The following is a 21,995-nucleotide window of genomic DNA, read 5'->3' as shown; positions in this document are numbered from 1 at the left end:
GACTGTTTACAGTCCAAAGTTTTTCCACAAATCCATCTTGTTACTCATTTTCTTTTAAAACAGTCTGGCCAAGTTCCAAAGTGTTCTTAAGGATAAATAACTGCCGGAAACTGCATTTCACAAAGATATGGCAGGAAAATTTTCCTCCCAAATAAGGGGGAGAATGGGTGAATATCCAAATTCGTCTGAAGCACAGGTCTAGCACCACTACTGCCTTAAGCAGCAACAATGTGCGTGTGTGTGGAGCTCAAGAAGGATCTGGAGAGCCCCAGAGATACAATCACGTTACCTGGGCATTCAAAGTGATCACTGCAACAATGTCCCCATAATTGGCATGGGCACTTGCCAAATAAATAAGCTCAACTAAATCAGTTGTCCATGTCATATATAACAGCCAGTTTCCAGTGCCTTGGCAATGATGTTTTTTAATCAATCAGCTCTCTCTTAGACCAGGCACAACAACAGAACGCAAAGCAGTTCTGTGCTCTAGTCAATCCAAAGCACCAGCAGCAAAAGACTAGCCAAGAGCATTGGTAAGCTGTGTACTACCTCAACCCAGACAAATCTATAGAAACGGAAAGATACTTCCAGCTCATTAGCCATGCAAGTTTTAACATACTAAGCGCAAAATTAGCAATATCTCTGTCGAATATACTGGGGGGTATTTCCCAAGATTGGTACACATTACAGCTCCTGCAGTTTTTCAGCTTCCAACGAGGCTAGTTTAACCAAACCCAGAGATTAAAAAGCTGTCTCATGGAAGTTTTGATCTGTAGAAGTCAGGAATCCTTAAAAATGCATTCCAAGCACATCATAAACTCCACTTTTTCTCTAATTTTGTTTTCTCTTTTTTCAGATGCAAGGTCTTGAAGTTATCAGTGAGGGGTTCTTCAATCTTGAAGACAGATAGTCAAGTATAACTAGTTACACAGAACCACAAGATGAGCTACTTGAAAATATATCTGGTGCTCTGCAAAAAGAATTTCATTTGCAAAGACACATGTCTACACATTTTCTTGAGAATCTACAATCCATTAGAAAAAATTTCCATTGCCAAGACAACATAGCCAAACTTTCAGCTATGGCAAATTAAAGTGGAATAGACGCTGATGAAGTGCAAAAATGACAGAGGGTGATGAGGCATTTCAGTTAATTTATGATTTTTTGACAGGGATGCAAAGAGATTTGTGAGCCCAGTAACATACTAAAAGACAGAAAAATGTTGTTTAAAAACAAGAAAACTGTTTTGTCTTTTTTTTGTAGGAAGCTCACCCTGCAGATGTGATGTCACACTCTGTGATTCAGGCAAGACTTCCCCTTCCAAAAAAAACTAACATATGGAAGATAAAAATTGTCTCCAGGTGACCAACACCATTTCAAATTTTCAATTAATTTTTTGTTTTTTGAAAAACTTCCTCTCACTCTGGTCAAGTTCTGTTTCTGAAGAGATATTGGAGGGACCAGGCTCCACATTCGCTTCACTATGTGAAGTTCCTGTATCCATCTCCACTGGCTGTTGGTTAGCTCGCAAATGTGAGAGAAGGCCCTGAAGGGTTTGCCCTATTAGTTGCAGAGGAGTACGGAGAGAGTCAATGGAGCCACACAAATTCTCCATGTGCTCATTCATGTCTTGGCGAAGTCCATGAATTCCCTCTTCAATCCTTTGGAAACCATCAATCAACATGGCATTGTGGCATTCCTCAATTTTAAACAAAGTTTCTTCAGGTACCCAAGTCGAAGGTCTCCACCTATTTGGACCGTTATCTGGATCATCCCCTGGAGAAACTGGATGAATAATCTCCTGGGGTTCCACATAATCATCCTCATCATCTTCATCATCATCATCATCTTCAATGGTCACAAGGTTCGACTCCGCCATGGTATCTATGAGAAAAACAGGTGAAGGGGGAATCTCAGCATATATCGATTATCCAGGAGGACAAGTACATTCACATGAAAGGATTCAAAGAAGGGTAACAAGGATGGCTCCTGGCCTAATGGAAGAGGCTAAGGAAGTGCATCCTGTTCTTAATGGGGCAAAACCTGGTATGGTGTGAGATGGGGCTGCGGAGGGGGGCAGTTGGGGGGAGAAATGAGGCATGGAGAATTGGTTGAGATATTTTCTGAGAAAATTGGTAGATGAAAATCAGGAGGTGCTGCTCAAAACTAAAATAACCACAAGCTAAATGTGCCTTAACACAGAAACTTTTCGTACTGAGAGCTGACTGCAGTCTGGCACAGTGGCCACTGATTCATTTGAAGTATTCTAAAAGAAAATGGACCCAATTCTTGATTTGCAAAGTTTAAAGGCATGTGGGATTAGCACCAACGACAAAGAGATTGTGAATTGCGAGGATTAAAAAAAAATTAATTTGAATGGGATGATCAGAGCTGGTATGATGAACAGACACACCTGCGGTACCTCCAGCCAAAGGCATTGGGAGGTTCAGGATCTCAAAGGTGAACCCTGCTTCCTCCACATCCCTCCTCCAACTACATCCAGTGTAGAAACAACATAGATTTAATGCAGGTTGCACTGTTATTTCCTCACAAATATATCTTGGGTAAAGAGTGCATTGGTTTTCTCCAAAAATTGACTACCATAACTTTGATTTTTGCCACCTAGGGGACAGTGTTTGGTTTGCTCCTTCCTGAATAGCTCCTCCTCATGATGCTGCACTTTTGCCAATGAGGCCACCCAACTTCTCTTCTCTGAAGTTTTGTTTTGCTGCATTTACTGGAAGTATCCTGTGCCGTTAAATTTGAGAAATTTTCCCAGTCGCAAACTGTAGCGCATCGTAACCATGCATTTCGAAATCAGCCAGTCGCATTTCCTGTGAAAGCCGCAATTTTGGTGCAACTTGTGTAAAGAAATTCCAGAACGGTCCCAAATCACAACTGCATCTAAATGCAATGGGAGGTGCAACAAAATGAATGGAAATTGGGCCACATTGACGTACAGAAAATGCAGAATGCACGGGTCAGTATATTTAACAATTTTGCTCCATCGCCCCCCTCCCAAGTTTTAAACATTTAATTGCTAATAAAATCACAGTACTGCAGTGTCTATGCTTTTCTCCTGGTCCAAACCACAATGGAAGGAAAACTTGCATGAAAAACAGAGTGTGATGTTTAACTGGTAATATTCGGAACAATACAGGTTTCTTGGTTTAGGAAGCAATTTAACCTAATCAGTTCTAGGATCAGTTGGTAACCATGGAAAGGTAAATTCAAGCCACAAGCAATTACACAGAATCAAAAGCACAGCAACAGGCTATTCAGCCCACATGCTTATATTCCACACTCTAACTACCACCTCTGCCCGTATCTCTTCTCTCTCATGTATACATCAAGCCACCTATTAAATGTGTCAATGCTATCTGCTTCAATCACTCTCATGTGGTAGCAAGTGCCACATGCATACCACACACTGCATAAATAAATTCCTCCTAAATTCTTTATTTCATCATTAGTGGCCATCTTATACTTATGCCTCCAGATACAAACACTTTCCGATTTACAAATCGGACTCAAGGGGCTGAATATTACTCGCCCTCCAATGTCGAGGGTCATGGCTTGGGGGGGGGGGGGGGGGGGGCCCAGAAATTTCTTCCAGGAGAGACTCCCCACCGACACTAAGAAGGCCCTGCCACATTTTAGCAGCAGTGGCGAGGCCTCAGTGCAGCCCCCCCACCCCCACCCGGGGCCTTCACTGTAGTATTAAAATTAAGTTAATTTGTATGTTTTTAAACTTACCTTGTCCTGGCGACCTTCCCACACTGATATTCCAGCCACTGGCCAGAACTCCTATGCGCTCGGAACTCCGTTCGGAATTGAGATGTGACACTGGTGGGGAGGGGCGAGTAGTGAAATTATCAGGGTGGTGGGTAGGGGGGGGGGGGGGGAGAAAGAGAGAAGCGGTGAAAACTGTTCCAATTGCTCGTGGGGATGGTGGGAAACGTTTGAGCGTCAAAGGTGAATTGGGGGGGGGGGGGGGGGGGGGGTGGTGAACATTCACCATAACAAAAGGTGCTTTTTGGGGGGGGATGGGTAATTTCATTTATTGTTCACTCAGCAAGGGGTGGAGAGGGATTTCAAAGTTACATTTAAATTTCATTTCCACTTTTAATTGCAGCGGCACCCTTAAATATTACAATTACCAGTAAGGGCTTAACTGGTGCCAGACGCCATTGCCGGGGACGGAGCGTCTGTCCCCTCTACGTCATCGGGGGCGGCTGCTCTGCCCCCCTTTTAAATGAGCCCCCGCGCGAAAATATCGTGGGGGCTCAGCGATGGCTACTTCACGCGGGCGGGCCGCCGAGATCACAGCCCCCCGCCATGATTTTCGGCGCGCCAGTAAAATTCAGCCCAAGGTCTATTGTTTTTAAAACAAGTCATTTCAAAACTAAAACAAAACTTGAACTTGTGTAAAACAGGCTTTGAAATGAAGTCTGAAAAAATCATTTGATAGCAGGATCAACAGTTAACAAAAATACTGTAAGATCGACTGATCTGCCAACATAAACTAAAATGATACTTACTGAACCTGTCAATGTATACACATTTTTTTTTATATATATAAATAAAAATATATATACACACATGTGGTCTGCAACTTGAACAAGATGCTTCCTGTGTGGTTGTAAGCAGTGTAGTAAGCATGGTTTGGATTGAACCAGTCAAACTGTCAGTTAGCCTTAGTTATTGTGGCCTGATTATAAATTCTGACCAAAATGACCAACAGTTTCATCCAGGTCCGTAGACAGAGATTACCCAGCACAATGACACTCAAATATAACTGCAAAATACTGCTTCCTTACTGTGATGGTAGGTTGCTGGTTGTGCTGGAAAGCCATTCTGCTGTGTTGCTTGCTGAGGCCCTGAGGCAATCTGTATTAAACCATCATTGTGGTTCACTGGCAACATGTTACTTGGTTGACCTGAGGAAAATAGAGTGCAAGACAAAATTCATTACACAGAATTTAGCACTTCAATTCTGAAACACTGATGGAGACCATCAGTAGTGAAAAATTCTAGCAACGCAACTTCAGGTAAAGTCTAAGTTTTAGACTGATTTTACTACGTTTTTCAGACCAAATATTGCCTAAACCACTACCATTTTTTCAAAATTGTTTCTCTCCATCCACATCTTCACCTTTGAGGCACATAATGCAACTAACAAGGACGGGTTCAATGCATTCTGAGAAAACATATCAGACTCACTGCAAAAATGTACTTCTTACCATGAATCAGTTTTTGGGGTTATGCCCCATTGCCAGTTCCAGTAGAAGGAACGATTGCTGCCAAATAAATAAAGTGCAAACAACTCAAAATTGCTCTGGAGAGATTACAGAGGAGATTTACAAGAATGTTGCCAGGATTTGAAAGTGGTAGCGATGAGAAAAGATTGGATCGGCTAGGGTTGTTTTCCTTAAACAGTGGAGGCTGAGGAGGGACTTAATTGATGTTTACATAATTATGAGGGGCCTAGATAGAGTAGACAGGAAGGGCCCGTTTCCCCTAGCAGAGAGGACAATTACCAGGCGGCACAGATTTAAGGTGATTGGTCGAAGGATTAGAAGGAACATGAGGAAAAACTTTTTCACTCAGAGTGGTGGATGTCTGGAATTCACTGCCCAGATCAGTGGTGGAGGCAGAAACCCTCAGCTCTTTTTGAAAGGTACCTGGACACGCACCTGAAGTGCTGTAACCTGCAAGGCCACGGCCCAGGTGTGGGAGGTGGGATTAGATTGGGCTGCTAGTTTTTTCGGCCAGCGCAGACATGCTGGGCTGAATGGCCTCCTTCTGCGCCATAATTTTTCTATGGTACAAAAGAATAGGGCCACTCAGCTCCTGACCTCATTACAGCCTTGGTTCAAACAAGGACAAAAGAGCTGAACTCAAGAGGTGAGGTGAGAGTGACTGCCCTTGCCAACAAGGCAGCATTTGACCGAGTATAGCATCAAGGAGCCCTAGCAAAACTGGAGTCAATGGGAATCAGAAGGACAACTCTCTGCTGGTTGGAGTCATACCTAGCGCAAAGGAAGGTGGTTGCGGTGGTTGGAGGTCAATCATCTGAGCTCCAGGACATCACTGCAGGAGTTCCTCAGGGTAGTGTCCTAGGCCCAACCATCTTCAGCTGCTTCACCAATGACCTTCCTTCAATCATAAGGTCAGAAGTGGAGACATTCACTGATGATTGCACAATGTTCAGCACCATTCGCAACTCCTCAAATACTGAAGCAGTCTGTGTAGAAATGCAGCAAGACCTTGACAATATCCAGGCTTGGGCTGAAAAGTGGCAAGTAACATTCGTGCCACACAAGTGCTAGGCAATGACCATCGCCAACAAGCGAGAATCTAAACCATCTCCCCTTGACATTCAATGGCATACATTCAATGGCATTACCATCAGTGAATCCCCCACTATCAACATCCTAGGGGCTACCATTGACCAGAATCTGAACTGGGGTAGCCATATAAATACCGTAGCTACAAGAGCAGGTCAGAGGCAAGGAATCCTGCAGCGAGGGGCTCATCTCCTGACTCCCCAAAGCCTGTCCACCATCTACAAGGCACAAGTCAGAAGTGTGATGGAATACTCTCCACTTGCCTGGATGCAGCTCCAACAACACTCAAGAAGCTCGACACCATCCAGGACAAAGCAGCCCGCTTGACTGGCACAACATCCACAAACATTCACTCCCTCCACCACTAATGCACAGTGGCAGCAGTGTGTACCAGCTACAAGATGCACTTTAGAAACGCACCAAGGCTCCTTAGACAGCATCTTCCAAACCCGCGACCTCTACCACCTAGAAGGACAAGGGCAGCAAATGCATGGGAACACCACTACCTGCAAGTTCCCCTCCAAGCCACACACCACCCTGACTTGAAACTATATCGCCTTTCGTTCACTGTCGCTGGGTCAAAATCCTGGAACTCCCTTCCTAACAACACTGTGGGTGTACCAACCTCATATGGACTGCAGTGGTTCAGGAAGGCAGCTCACCACCACCTTCTCACGGGCAATTAGGCATGAGCAACAAATGCTGGCCTAGCCCACATCCCATGAAAGAATTAAAAAAAATTGGATTTTGTTGGTAAAAAGAACATTGCAAATCCCAGAAATCAAAAATAAACACACAAAGATGCTGGAAACTCTCAGCAAGTTAGTCAGCATCTGAAAGAGAGAGTTTTAAAATCCAATACATGAACCTTTCTTTCTCTTTCAGTTGCTACTTGTCCTGTTGTGCATTCCCATCATTTTCTGTCTTTAAAGGCAATTTTATCTAACCTTGGAGTTTAAAAAAGTATTAAGTTCAATCATCGCAAACCTTCTTGGTTCAGGCTTTACTCTTATAATTTGCAATACTGCCTGAACCAGATGAGGTATTGTCTTGAAACACACATCTGAATAGTTATTGTTCTTCATGTTTAAGTATCTTTAATGTCTGTTTTTGTCAACTTTAAAACTTGTCTTTCCCTAGTTATGAAGGTTTAAGACAAAGAGGGGAATGAAAGCCAAAAATCAAGGTAATTTCGAGAAAATCAGTAAAGTTTTATTTTGAACATTACTAAATCTCAAAATCAAGCAAGGGTTTTTTTTACAAAAGTTAATTAAGTCAAATGGCAATTCACAACTATTTACATTTATGGTCGCACCATCAGACTAACCTAACTGCTGAACAATTTTTAAAAACTGGAAGTAAAATTAAAATTAAAGAGCCAATGTTTATAGCTGAGGCTCCAATTGGTTAACTGTCTTTATAACCACATGATAAAGATTTTTGGAGATTATGCAGAGCTATAATCTTGCTTTTAGTTAACAATGCTTCAGTGTGTAATTAAAGTCTGCCTTTGGTCGATGACCTCAGTTGTCAAGAGTTCAGTGTGGCAACTACATCAGTGCAGAACTATCTTTGCTCGCTACTACCAATGAAAGACCGACATTTACCACAGCATAAAGAACATACTCTACACTGCTGAACCGAAAGATCACCCAGATCCCTTTGTAAAATCCAATTTGCACAGCCCCAGCTTCTTGTCCTGCTGAAAATCAAGTTAGAGATATACCTGTATCACACACTGGACTCTAATTTTTGGTTAGAAATATTTATGGCTTTCTTCTCAAAATGGAGGGAAATCATTCTTTTACTAATTCACCACCAAAAAAAGGTCATACGCACAGACCGAAATCTTACAACCAACATCCCAGGCTATTCCGAGTCATTATCATGAGTATGGCCTGTCCCACTGGCAGGACCGGCCATGGGAGTCCTCAACATTAACTCTGGACACCATGAAGTCATGATATCAGGTTAAACATGGGCAAGGAAACCTCCTGCTGATTACAACCTACCATCCTCCCTCAACTAATGAATCAGCAATCCAAAGAACAAAGAACAGTACAGCACAGGAACAGGCCATTCGGCCATCCAAGCCTGCGCCGATCTTGATGCCTGCCTAAACTAAAACCTTCTGCACTTCCGGGGACCATATCCCTCTATTCCCATCCTATTCATGTATTTGTCAAGATGCTTCTTAAACGTCGCTATCGTACCTGCTTCCACCTCCTCCCCCGGCAGCAAGCTCCAGGCACTCACTGTGTAAAGAACTAGCCTCGCCTTCATGTTGAATACCACTTGGAAGAGCCACTGAGGATAGCAAGGGAGCAGAATGTACTCTGGGTCGAGAACTTCAATGTTCATCACCAAGGGTCATTCGGTAGCACCGCCACTGAGCTGCCCGAGCCCTAAAGGACTGAACCTGCAGCTAGTGGTGAGAACCCAACATGAGGGAAAAACCTATCTGACCTTGTCCTCCTCAATCTACCTGTTGCAGATGCATCGGTCCAGGATGATATTGCTAACAGTGGCCACCACATAATTCTTGTGGAAACAGTGATGATACCCTCCATTGTGTGGTGTGGCACCATCATTGTGCTAAATGGATTAAAAACAAGAAATGCTGGAAATACTCAGTAGGTCTGGCAGCATCTGTGGAGAGAGAAGCAGAGTTAATGTTTCAGGTCAGTGACCCTTCAATCAGAACTAACAGATATTATAAAAGGTTTTAAGCAAATAAAGTGGGGATGGGGCAAAAGATAACAAAGGACAAAGTCACAGAGAATAACTGACCAGGTCATGGAACAAAGGCAAACGGTATGCTAATGGTGTGATGAAAGACAAAGCATTAGGGCAGAGAGGGTGTGAATTGACTGTAAAGCACAAAGCACTCCAAGCACAAACATAAAAAAAAAATAAAAACAGTGGGTAGGCACAGTAGAAACAAACTGAAAAAGCTAAAATAAAATAACCAAATAAAAAAGGAAAAAGAAAAAAATAACTAAACATAAAAAGGAGGGGCCCCCGGCATGCTCTGAAATTATTGAACTCAGTGTTCAGTTTGGCAGGCTGTAGCATGCCTAATTGGTAAATGAGGTGCTGTTCCTCAAGCTTGCGTTGATGTTCACTGGAACACTGCAGCAATCCCAGGACAGAGACATGAGCACGAGAGCAGGGTGGGTGGGTGGGCAGGGGGGAGTCGTGGGTGCTGAAATAGCCAGCAGCTGGAAGCTCAGGGTCATGCTTATGGACTGAGCAGAAGTGTAGAAGTGTTCCACAAAGCGGTCACCCAATCTGTGTTTGGTCTCCCTGAAGTAGAGGAGACCACATCACGAGCAGCAAATACAGTATACTAAATTGAAAGAAGTACAAGTAAATCACTGCTTCATCTGAAATGAGTGTTTGGGGTCTTGGATAGTGAGGAGAGAGGAGGTAAATGGGCAGGTATTACACCTCCTGCAACTGCAGGGGAAGGTGCCGTGGGAAGGGGACGAGGTGGTGGGGGTAATGGAGGAATGAACGAGGGTGTCGAGGAGGGAACGATCCCTTCGGAATGCTGACAGGGGAGGCGAGTGGAGGGGAGGGGAAGATGCGTTTGGTAGTGTCATCACGCTGGATGTGGTGGAAGCGGCGGAGGATAATCCTTTGGATCTGGAGGCTGGTGGGGTGAAAAGTGAGGAGAAGGGGAACCCTGTTGCGGTTCCGGGAGGGAGGGATAGGGGTGAGGGTAGAGGTGCGGGATATGGGCCGGACACGGTTGTGGTTGACCGGGCCCTTAGTGGGGGGGAACCCTCGGTTAAGGAAAAAGGAAGACATGTCAGAAGCACTGTCGTGGAAGGTAGCATCATCAGAGCAGATGCGCTGGAGACGGAGAAACTGGGAGAATGGCATGGAGTCCTTACAGGAGGCAGGGTGTGAGGAAGTGTAGTCGAGGTAGCTGTGGGAGTCGGTGGCCTTATAATGAATATTAGTAGGCAGCCTATCCCCAGAGATGGAGACAGAGAAGTCGAGGAAGGGAAGTGTCGGAGATGGACCATATGAAGGTGAGAGAAGGGTGGGAATTAGAAGCAAAGTTCCCTCGTTCCGGGCGGGAGCAGGAAATGGCACTGATACAGTCATCAATGTATCGGAAAAAGAATTGGGGGAGTGGGCCCGAGTAGGACTGGAACAAGGAAAGTTCAACATATCCCACAAAAAGACAGGCATAACTAGGACCCATGCGTGTACCCATAGCAACACCTTTTACTTGAAGAAAGTGAGTAGAGTTGAAGCAGAAGTTGTTCAATGTGAGAACAAGTTCAGCCAGGCGGAGGAGGGTGGCAGTAGATGAGGACTGGTTGGGCCTCTGTTCAAGGAAGAAGCAGAGAGCCCTCAATTCGTCCTGGAGGGGGATGGAGGTGCAGAGAGATTGGACGTCCATAGTGACCAGGAGGCGGTTAGGGCCAGGAAACTGGAAATTGTCAAAATGACGTAGGGTGTCAGAAGAGTCACGGATGTAAGTGGGAAGAGACTGGACCAGGGGAGAAAAGATAGAGTCAAGATAGGAAGACTGTGCTAAATGGTATAGATCATGGTTGTCCAACATAAGGCCTGTGGGCCAGACTCCAGCCCTCCAAAGGTTTCCATCCAGCCTGCGGATGTAAAGTGCTGGAATGTCAGGCAGCTATAGGTTTGTTAGGACCCCGTTCCCCACACAAAATGGCTGCGCCCAGCAGACAAGCCACATTCACAGCCTGCCTCTATTATACACATTTATGGAGGGAGCAGAGGAGATACAGACGGATGGGTGGGGGGGGGGGGGGCAAGGAAACAGAGAGACAGACAGGCAGACAGAGGGGTGGGGGGGCAAGACAGAGAGACACAGAAGTGGGGAAAGAGAGACAAACGGGGGGGGGGGGGGGGGGGGCGGGCAGGAAGCGACACAGGCAGGGGTGGGGAGAGAGACAGGCAGACAAACAGATGGGGGAGGGAGAGAGAGACAGACAGACGGGGGGAGTGGCGAGAGAGAGAGACAGACAGAGAGGGGTGGGAAGAGGAAGAGGAAGAGAAAGAGGTGAGAGGAAAGAGAGAGAGAGAAACACACACACACAGACATAGGTGGGGGAAGACAGACAGATGGGGGTGAGAAGAGAGCGAGAATCCAGAGTTGGGGAGGAGAGAGAAAGGGAGGCAGACAGGGTGGGGGGGTGGGAAGAGAAAGAGATCAAGATCACTCCTGACAGATGGACATCAATCTGGAATACTCTGCATTGCTACATCAAGTGTCCGGGCAGAGATTGAGTACTTATAGAGTCATAGAGAGATACAACACTTTAACAGGCCCTTCGGCCCACCGAGTCTGTGCCGACCAACAACCACCCATTTATACTAATCCTACATTAATGCCATATTCCCTACCACATCCCCACCATTCTCCTACCACCTATCTACACTAGGGACAATTCACAATGGCCAATTTACCTATCAACTTGCAAGTCTTTGGCTGTGGGAGGAAACCAGAGCACCCGGCGGAAACCCACGCCGTCACAGGGAGAACTTGCAAACTCCACACAGGCAGTACCCAGAATCGAACCTGGGTCACTGGAGCTGTGAGGCCGCGGTGCTAGCCACTGCACCACTGTGCCGCCCTTATGCAAGCAAAAATGCCAGTGAAGAGGAAGCACGTCAATAAATTAGTCTTCTCATTTAAAGTTTCCTCATAAAAATGTACGTTCATTGTTGTTTTGATTAATAGTAAGATAAATTTTTAATGCCTTTATCTTTCTGAAATTCTCTCACCAGCCCCGTGTACAACAAAAATTGTAATGTGGCCCCCACGCGAAAAGGTTACCACTGGTATAAATTCAGAACAGATGTAGTAGCTTAAAACTGAATATCCAGGAGGCACTGTGCCCATCAGCAGCAGCAGAATTGTACACCACAGTATGTCACCTTATGACCTGGCAGAGGCCCAGGCTAGTGCTCTGGGGACATGGGTTTGAATCCCACCACAGCAGATTTGAATTGTTAATAAATCTGGAATTTTAAAAAAAAGCTAGTCTAATGGTGACCATGAAACCACCGTCAATTGTTGTAAATACCCATCTGGTTCACCAATGTCCTTTCGGAAATGAAATCTGATGTCCTAACCTGGTCTGACCTACATGTGACTCCAGATCCACAGCAATGTGGTTGACTCTTAAATGCCCTCTGAAATGGCTGAGCAAGCCGCTCAGTTCAAGGGCAATAAATGCTGGCCTTGCCAATGACGCCCACATCCCACGAAAGAATAATTTTTTAAAAACCCTCATTCTACGATTATCAAGCAAGGGGACCAATCCTGATTCAATAAGCTGAAGACTAAAATCAAACTCTACCAGGCCATTGTCCTTACCACCCTGCTGTATGGCACAGAATCCCGGGTCTGCTATAGGTACCACATCAAAGCTCTGGAACGCTTCCACCAAAAACACCTTAGGTCCATCTTGAGAATTTGATGGCAGGACAAAATTACAAACAACGAGGTCCTCCATCGTGCTGGGCTGAACAGTATGGAGTCCACCCTCCAGAAAATTCAACTTAGGGCAAACGACATCAAGGTGGTCAGTTCAAATGATACAAGAATACCCCAAAAATAGAGCCTTACAAACCTCTGCATTGCAGATACCTCTCTTGGGAAAAACACTGCACTGACCAACCCACATGGAGGCAAGCATTGACATCTGGTTCAGCATGTTTCGAGCACCATCCATGTCAAACTCGTAACTTCCAACATGCCCACAGAAGACCACAGGTAGCGCATTTCCAGAAATTTCCCCCAAGCACTGACAACAATATGAACTGCCAGTTCTTGCATGTCCATGCCGATCTCACATCAGACTCTTCAGTCATGAGATGACCCACAGAAGGCAACAAAATCATTTACAGCTTGAAGATTAAAGTGTCTACCACAATAGAAGAGCATGCCAACAGCAACAGACATACTATAAAATGAGGTGCCAACCTGGTGAAGCTACAACACAATACTTTTCTTTCTTTCTTTGGCCTCCTTGTCTCGAGAGACAATGGGTAATCGCCTGGAGGTGGTCAGTGGTTTGTGAAGCAGCGCCTGGAGTGGCTATAAAGGCCAATTCTAGAGTGACAGGCTCTTCCACAGGTGCTGCAGATAAAATTGGTTGTCGGGGCTGTTACACAGTTGGTTCTCCCCTTGTGCTTCTGTCTTTGTTCCTGCCAACTGCTAAGTCTCTTCGACTCACCACTCTGAATCAGCATGCTATAGACAGAGCTAAACAATTCCACAATCAACAGATCAGGTCAAAGTTCTGCAGTCCTGCCACATCCAATCAGGAATGGTGGTGGACAAGTAACAACAAAAGGAGGCGGCAACACAAACATTTCCACCCTCAGTGATGACGTGGCGTAGCAGGTGAATGCAAAAGACAAGGCTGAAGTGTTTGCAACTATGTTCAGCCAGTAAGTGCTGAGTGGATGATCCATCCCGGTCTCCTCCTGAAGTCCCCATCATCATAGATGCCAGTCTTCAACCAATGCAATTTGCTCCATATGATAGCAAGAAACAACTGAAAGCAGTGACTACAACAAACACTATGGGCGCTGACAACATCATGGCTATAGTGAAGACTTGTGCTCCAGAACTCTAGCCACTCCTCTGGCCAGCCTGTTCCGGTATATCTGCAACACTGGCATCTGGCAACAAAACAAAGTTGTCCAGGTATGTCCTGTTCACAAGAAGCAGGACAAAATCAATCTGGCCAATTACCGTCCCATCAGCTTACTCTCAAAGTAATGAAAGGTGTCATTGGCAGTAGTATCAAGTGGGACTTATTCAGCAATAACCTCTCATGGGTGCTCGGTTTGGGTTCCGCCAGAACGGCTCATCTCCAGACCTTATTATAGCCTTGGTCCAAAAATGGACAAAAGAGCTGAATTCCAGAGGTGAGGAGAGAATGACTGTCCTCGACATCAAGACAGCACTTGACCGAGTGTTGCATCAAGGAGCCCTAGTAAAATTGACATCAATGGGAATTGGGGGTTGGTGGGGGAGGGGGAGGGGGAGAGCTCTCCACTGGCTGGAGTCATACCTAGCACAAAGGAAGATGTTTGTGGTTGTTGGAAGAAAATAATCTCAACCCCAGGACATCCCTGCAGGAGTTCCTCAGGGCAGTGTCCTAGGCCCAACCAACTTCAGCTTGCTCATCAATAATCTTCCCTCTATCATAAGGTCAGAAGTGGGGATGTTCATTCACACCCTCCACCACCGACGCACAGTGGCAGCAGTGTGTACCTTCTACAAGATGCACTGCAGCAATGCACCAAGGCTCCTCAGACAGCACCTTCCAAACCCGCGACCTCTACCAACTAGAAGGACAAGGGCAGCAAATACATGGGAACACCACCATCAAGTTCCCCTCCAAGTCACACACCAGCCTGACTTGAAACTATATTGCCGTTCCTTCGCTGTCGCTGGGTCAAAATCCTGGAACTCCCTTCCTAACAGCACTGTGGGTGTACCTACCCCACATGGACTGCAGCTGTTCAAGAAGGCAGCTCACCACCACCTTCTCAAGAGCAATTAGGGATGGGCAATAAATGCGGCCTGGTCAGCGATGCCCACATCCCATGAATGAATAAAAAAAATGTTGCTGATGATTGCAGTGTTCAGTTCCATTTGCAACTCCTCAGATAATGAAGCAATCCTTTTGCACATACAACAAAACCTGGACAACAATCAGGCTTTGGCTGATAAGTGGCAAATTAGGTTTGTGCTACACAAGTGCCAGGCAATGACCATCTTCCTCTGACATACAATGGCAATACGAATGCCGAATGTCCAACCATCAACATCTTGGGGGTCACCATTGATCAGAAACTTAACTGGGCCAGTTGCATAAATACTGTGGCTACGAGAGCCAACCAGAAGCTGGGTATTCGACGGCGAGTGATTCACCTCGTCACTCCCCAAAGCTATTCCACATTCTACAAATCACAAGTCAAGAGTGTAATGGAATACTCTCCATTTGGCTTTTGAATGCAGCTCCAGCAAAACTTAAGAAGCTCAATACCATCCAGGAAAAAGCAGCCTGTTTGATTGGCACATCCTCCACCACCAGCACACTATAGCTACCATCTGCAATAAAGCAACTCAACAAAGACTTCTTTGGCAGCACCTTCCAAACCACCACCTCTATCACCTAGAAGGATAAAAACAGCAGATGCATGGCTCACCATCAGCTACAAACTCCCCTCCAAGTCACACAACATCCTGACTTGGAGATATATCGCTATTCCTTCATCACTTGGTCAAAATTCTGGAACTGTCCAACAGCATTGTGGGAGTATCTTCACCACATGGATTATGGAGGTTCAAGAAGGGAGCTTACTACCACCTTCTCAAGGATAATTAGAAATGGATAATAAATTCTGGTCTTACCAATAATGCCCACAGCGCATGAATACATTTTAAAAAAATTAAAATCAGGAAAAACTTACTTCATACTGCACAAGATGTTTATCTTGCAAAGAAATGGAACCAAGTGCAAGTTCTATAAAGATTTCACAGACTATACCCACTTACCGCACGTCTTGAGCTTGTTTGATACAGGTAAATAAACTGCTAACCACTGTTTTGCCTATCACTACTGAACTTATAGGGTTCCAACAGAAAACATCTGTATACCAGTTTATATTAAACTGATAACCGAGAGGATATATTTCCATGGTATTTGTTCACCACATCCATGCTTGTCACTTAGTTACATTTATGATACTCCTGGAGACAGTTCTCAGGTTGCTGACTATTTGCCCATTTTTCGTGAAATGATCCAAGTATCACTGATCACAACCATACAAGAAAGGAAGGAGACAAAGTTGAGGCAAAGCAAAAACTGCTTCTCTCAAAAAAAATTCACTAACAGTCCCATTCGACCAAAATCAGAAAATGCTCTTATGTAATATGAATAGGAATCTTTAAAATCACAACAGTTAACATAGATGGAGTTAGCATGATAATGCATTGGGAGTAAATTTCAACTTATCGGCATTGCGAATTGGGCAACCGTTATACAAATCTTCCTATTTCAACAGCAAAGAAAATTGGGTGGTTCCCATAATGGCAGCACAACCCACATCATTAGTTTTATGCCACAGTGGTTAAGTAAAGTTAACTCTTCCCCCACCCCAGTCCTGACAAAGAGTTTGTTTGTTGGCTCTCTCCACAAGACGCTGACTAACCTTCTGAAATGTTCCAATTTTTTCCCCAGATTTCCAGGATTTTTTTTTTAATTTTTTTTTGCTCCATTAGTCCATATGTTATTCTAAGTCTTTAAAAAATACAAGTGTATACTAAATCCATATTAAAAAAAGATATAACATGGATCATGAAAAAAAAACACTTTTAAAAAATATTTTCCATACAAATGAATTTAGCACAATAAGATTAAACAGCTCATTAGGTCTCACAACAGCTGAACTAGTTTGTCAACAACTTATTTATAGAGCACCTTTGAAGTAATAAAACGTCGCAAGGCGCTTCACAGGAGCATTATAAAGTATGACATCAAACCACATAAAGAGAGATTAGGTCAGATGACCAAAAGCTTGGTCAAAGAGATAGCTTTAAGGTGTGTCTTAAAGGAGGAAAGTGAGGTAGAGAGGTGTAGGGAGGGTATTGAAGAGCTTGGGGCCTAGGTAACTGAAGGCAAGACCACCAATGGTGGAGCAATTAAAATGAGGAATGCACAAGAGGTCAGAATTAGAGAAGTGCAGATTATCTCTGAGGGTTGTGGGGCTGGAGGAGATTACAGAGATAGAGAGAGCTGAGGTCATGGAGGGATTTGAAAACAAGGATGAGAATTTGAAAATCAAAATGTTGCTTGACCAGGAGCCAATGTAGGTCAGCGAGCACAGGGGTAATGGGGAATGGGACTTAGTGCAAGTTATGACACAAGCAGAGTTTTGGAAGACCTTAAGTTTGCGGGTAGAATATGGTAGACCTGCCAGGAATGCATTGGAACCATCATGTCTAGAGGTAACAAAGGCATGAATGAGGGCTTCAGCAGCAGATGAGCTGAGACAGGGGCAAAGTTGACGTATCAAGAGCTGAGTCATACAAGTCAAAGTGATCTAAATTTGATCTGAGACAGCAGTCTTGACTCAACTCAGAAGGTTGTGGTATCAGGCTCCATTGTCTTTTAGTGAAGATGTTAAACTTCGGTCCCACCTACTTTTTCAGCGGACATAACAGATTCTAAAGCCCCAATGCATATGCCAACATAGAAATGCGACTTTTACTGATTTATAAACTACTGAGCAAATATTTAATATTGCATGGCATAGTTTATTTTTTTTCTAGAACTTGACTGCTGACTTAATTAGAATCCTGCAGCCAATTTGCATATTTTAAACTAATTATTCTTTTTATTATTTTTGTACAAAACTGAGCCAAACTAAAATTCTGGTACCAATTGGTTAGAATATAGTTTTTGTTCCAATACCCAAAATCAGAATAGTTAAAAGCAACAGAATAAATCTGATCTATTTTATTCCCACAAGTGAGCAAAACCTATTGGATCACGGCAGCCAGTGGTATTGGGTGGAATTTACCAGAAATCAAAATTGTCTCAACAGCAGAGTTCCAAAGATAAATCACTGTTTAAACATGTTCTGCACAAGTTTCTTAGCACTGAAATTTCAAGTACAACACAGAGCTGTAAAGTATGACTGAAAATTTACAAAGACAATCGTCCCTCCATGCAAGATACTGAAAATTCTGTATTTCGTGAAAATTAATCAATATTTCACTTTTCTACAATACATATGCAAGCCTTATTTACATTAACAACCATAATTCCACTTACTTGTGGTGGCAACAGGAATGCTGGGGAAATTGGTGGTGCTGGGAGTACTAGACTCAGCTGGTGTTAACAAGGCTGGTCCACTGTAGGTTTCAGTTGGTTGCCTGGAGCTAGGTGGATGCTGGATTGTCTGCAAAGAATGTCCTTCAGTGTTCAACAGAGATTGCTGTCCTTCAACTTGCACATATTCGTTCACAAATTCATCTTTAACTAAAAGGTTTGAAGGAGCTGGAACTAATTTGGAAAGGAAAGATGCCAATAAGCATTTATGAAAGCAAAGAGATTACTCATATTCAGCTATTTTGTCTTTTAAAAAGGTCTTTCATGCCATCCACCATTCACTAATCTAGCAGCTGAGTGAACAGGCAGGTGTGTAAACCTACTTCCAGGAATCCCCCCCAAATCATCCTAATCAGACACAAGGAACTGCATAAAAAGCATGGCTAATCTTCATGCAGTGAAGTGCTTCCACTTGCCATGAATATCTGCCTTGTGCCTACAAAATGCAATACGTGGACAGTCATAGCACCACCCCACATTCCACCATCGTGTTACAATATACCAATACACTAATAAACTTTAGCAATTCACTTTAGCTTTTTAGGGAATTCAACTGAATAAAATGTTAGGATGTTTAAGTGGTAACATCCTTTTGCAAATGTAACAAAATAATGCAGCACCAGATCACAAACACTTGCTGAAAACAATTTACTGAAGACTGCAATTACGTTATAACTATATTCTCGATTCCACCTTGAAAGTGAAAGTTTGGTCTGGGAGACAGTTCTGTAAGTGCTACAAACATACGAATTAGGAGCGGCGGCTGGAGTCACTGTGGCGCATCCGCGAGGCACAGAACTACGTGGATAGCACTTTTCAGGAGGTAGTCAACCCAGAGCTTAAGAGAGCACAGGGAGAGAGGGACTGGGTGGCTGCCAGACAGACAGACAAGGTGGTCAAGGTAGGTAGTGCAGGAAACCCCCGACAGCATCCCACTTTCTAAACGGTATTCAGTTCTGAGTACCCATGGGAGAGAGGGTTCCTCTGGAGAGAGCAGTGATAGACATGATCACAGCACCATGGGTGGCTCAGCTGTGCAGGCAGGCAGGGAGAAAGGACAAGAGAGCAATAGTTGTAGGGGATTCTATAGTTAGAGGAACAGACAAGTGCTTCTGTGGTCACAGAAGTGATTCAAGGATGGTATGTTGCCTCCCTGGTGCAAGGGTCATGGATATCACCGAGCAGCTACAGAGCATTCTGGAGGGTGAGGATGCACAGCCAGATGCTGTGGCCCACATTGGTACCAACGATATAGGAAGAAAGAGGGATTAGGTCCTGCAGGCTGAGTTTAGGGGGTTAGGAAAGAGATTAGCAAGCAGGACTTCAAAAGGTAGTAATCTTCGGATTACTCAAGGCAAAGTGCTAGTGAGTATAGAAATAGGAGAATACACTAGATGAATGCATGGCTGGAGAAATGGCGCAGGAGGGAGAGTTTCAGATTTCAGGGCATTGGGACCGGTTCTGGGGAAGGTGGGGCCTGTACAAGCCAGACGTTCTACACCTGGAGGACTGGGACAAATATCCTTATAGGAAGGCTTGCTAGTGCTGTTGGGGATGGTTTAAACTAGTTTGGCAGGGGGATGGGAACCTGAGCGCAGTCTCAGATAGGACAATTTGAGGGCAGGGAACGGAAGGAAGAAAATTAGCGAGTGACTCTGAAAGACAGAAGAAGCAGAAGTTAAAAAGTGTGCAGCACAGGAATTTTGCTGTGTTAAAGGGTACTTATTTAAATACAATGAGTAAATAAATTTTAAGTAAATAAAGCCGATGAGCTGAGGGCACAGATAGGCACATGACAACACGATATCATTGCTATAATTGAAAGCCTAGAGGAGTAAAGAAAGTGAAGGGGTGAAGTAAAAAAGGAAATTAGAAAAGCAAAGAGAGGTCATGAAAAATTATTGGCAGGTAAAATCAAGGAAAACCCAAAGATGTTTTATCAGTGTATTAAGAGCAAGAGGATAACTAAGGAAAGGGTAGGGCCTATCAGAGATGTAGAAGGGAACTTATGCCTGGATGCAGAAGATGTGGGCAGGGTTCTTAATGAGTTTTTTGTCTCTGTCTTCACAAAGGAGAGGGATGATGCAGACATTGTAGTTTAAGAGGAGTGTGAAACATTGGATACGATAAGCATAATGAGAGGGAAAGTACTAGAGGGTCTGACATCCTTGAAAGTGGATAAAATCACCAGGGCCAGATGCATGGATTGCATCCCAGGTAGTTGAAGAAAGCCAGGGAGGAAATAGTGGATGTGCTGAGGATCATCTTCAAATCATCACTGGATACGGACAGGGTGTCTGAGTATTGGATGTCTGCGAACGTTATACCATTGTTTAAAAAGGGTGCGAGGGATAGACCAAATAATTATAGGCTGGTCTGTCTGACCTCGGTGGTGGGTAAATTATTACAATCAATTCTGAGGGACAGGAAAAACTGCCACTTAGAAAGGCACGGATTAATCAGGGATAGTCAGCATAGATTTATTAAGGGAAGGTCATGTCTTACTAGCTTAATTGAATTTTTTGAGGAAGTGACGAGGATTGATGAGGGTAGTGCAGTGGATGTGGTCTATATGGATTTTAGTAAGGCATTTGACAAGGTCCCGCATGGCTGACTGGTCAGTAAAATGAAAGCCCATGGGATACAGGGGAATGTGGCACGTTGGATCCAAAATTGGCTCAGTGAGAAGAAACAAAGGGTAGTAGTCGTCGACGGATGTTTTTTGCGAACGGAAAGCAGTTTCCGTGGCGTTCCATAGGGCTCAGTGTTGGGTCTCTTGCTGTTTGTGGTATATATTAATGATTTGGACTTAAATGTGGGAGACATGATTGGAAAATTTGTTGATGACACAAAAATTGGTCGTGCAGTTGATCGTGAAGAGGATAGCTGTAGACTCCAGAATGATATCAATAGTTTGGTTGAGTGGGTGGAAAATTGGCAAATGGAATTCAATCTGGAGAAGTGTGAGGTAATGCACTTGGGGAGGACAAACAAAGAGAGTGACGATACAATAAATGGTAGGGGCAGAAGTAGTGTGACCTTGGAGCGCATGTCCACAGGTCCCTGAAGGTGGCAGAACAGGTAGATAGAGTGAAGAAGCCATATGGAATGCTTTCCTTTATTGGCCGAGGTATAGAATACAAAAGCAGCGATGTAATGCTGGAACTGTATAAAAGGCTGGTTAGGCCACAGCTGGAGTATTGTGCACAATGCTGGTCACCACATAAAGGGAAGACATAATTGCTCTGGAGAAAGTACAGAGGAGATTTACAAGAATGTTGCCAGGGCTTGAAAGCTGCAGCTATGAGGAAAAATTGGATAGGCTGGGGTTGTTTTCCTTAGAACAGAGGAGGCTGAAGGGTGATTTAATTGAAGTGTACAAAATTATGAGGGGCCCGGATAGAGTAGATAGGAATGACCTGTTTCCCTTAGCGGAGAGGTCAATTACCAAGGGACACAGATTTAAGGTGATTGGTAGAAGGATTAGAGGGGACCTGAGGAAAAACATTTGCATTGAGGGTGGTGGGTGTCTGGAATTCAATGCCATGAATGTTGGTGGAGGCAGAAACCCTCAACTCATTTAAAAGGTACCTGGACATGCGCCTGAAGTGCTGTCACCTGTGAGGGTATGGACCAGGTGCTAGAAAGGGGGATGAGATTCGGCGGCTACTTTTTTTGGCCGGCACGGACACGATGGGCTCAACGGCCTCCTTCTGTGCCGTAATATTTCTATGGT

At 44.3% G+C, this 21,995-nt stretch overlaps 1 protein-coding gene across 1 annotated transcript in view; it reads right to left on the bottom strand.

Annotated features, from left to right (window-relative positions):
* The window catches only part of smad4b (SMAD family member 4b), a 125,491-nt gene that overhangs the window by 38,911 nt on the left and 64,585 nt on the right, over window positions 1-21,995 (bottom strand). The window contains exons 5-6 of the mRNA XM_068030595.1: window positions 18,203-18,433; window positions 4,821-4,940 (exon numbers count right to left, since the gene is read on the bottom strand). Coding sequence (XP_067886696.1) covers window positions 4,821-4,940; window positions 18,203-18,433 — 351 coding nt within the window. The remainder of the gene's footprint in view (window positions 1-4,820; window positions 4,941-18,202; window positions 18,434-21,995) is intronic.

This window comes from Heterodontus francisci, chromosome 1, assembly GCF_036365525.1.
Source record: "Heterodontus francisci isolate sHetFra1 chromosome 1, sHetFra1.hap1, whole genome shotgun sequence".
Taxonomy (NCBI): domain Eukaryota; kingdom Metazoa; phylum Chordata; class Chondrichthyes; order Heterodontiformes; family Heterodontidae; genus Heterodontus; species Heterodontus francisci.
The sequence above is the reverse complement of the archived record's forward strand: the minus strand, read 5'-3'. Positions and strand labels throughout refer to the sequence as shown.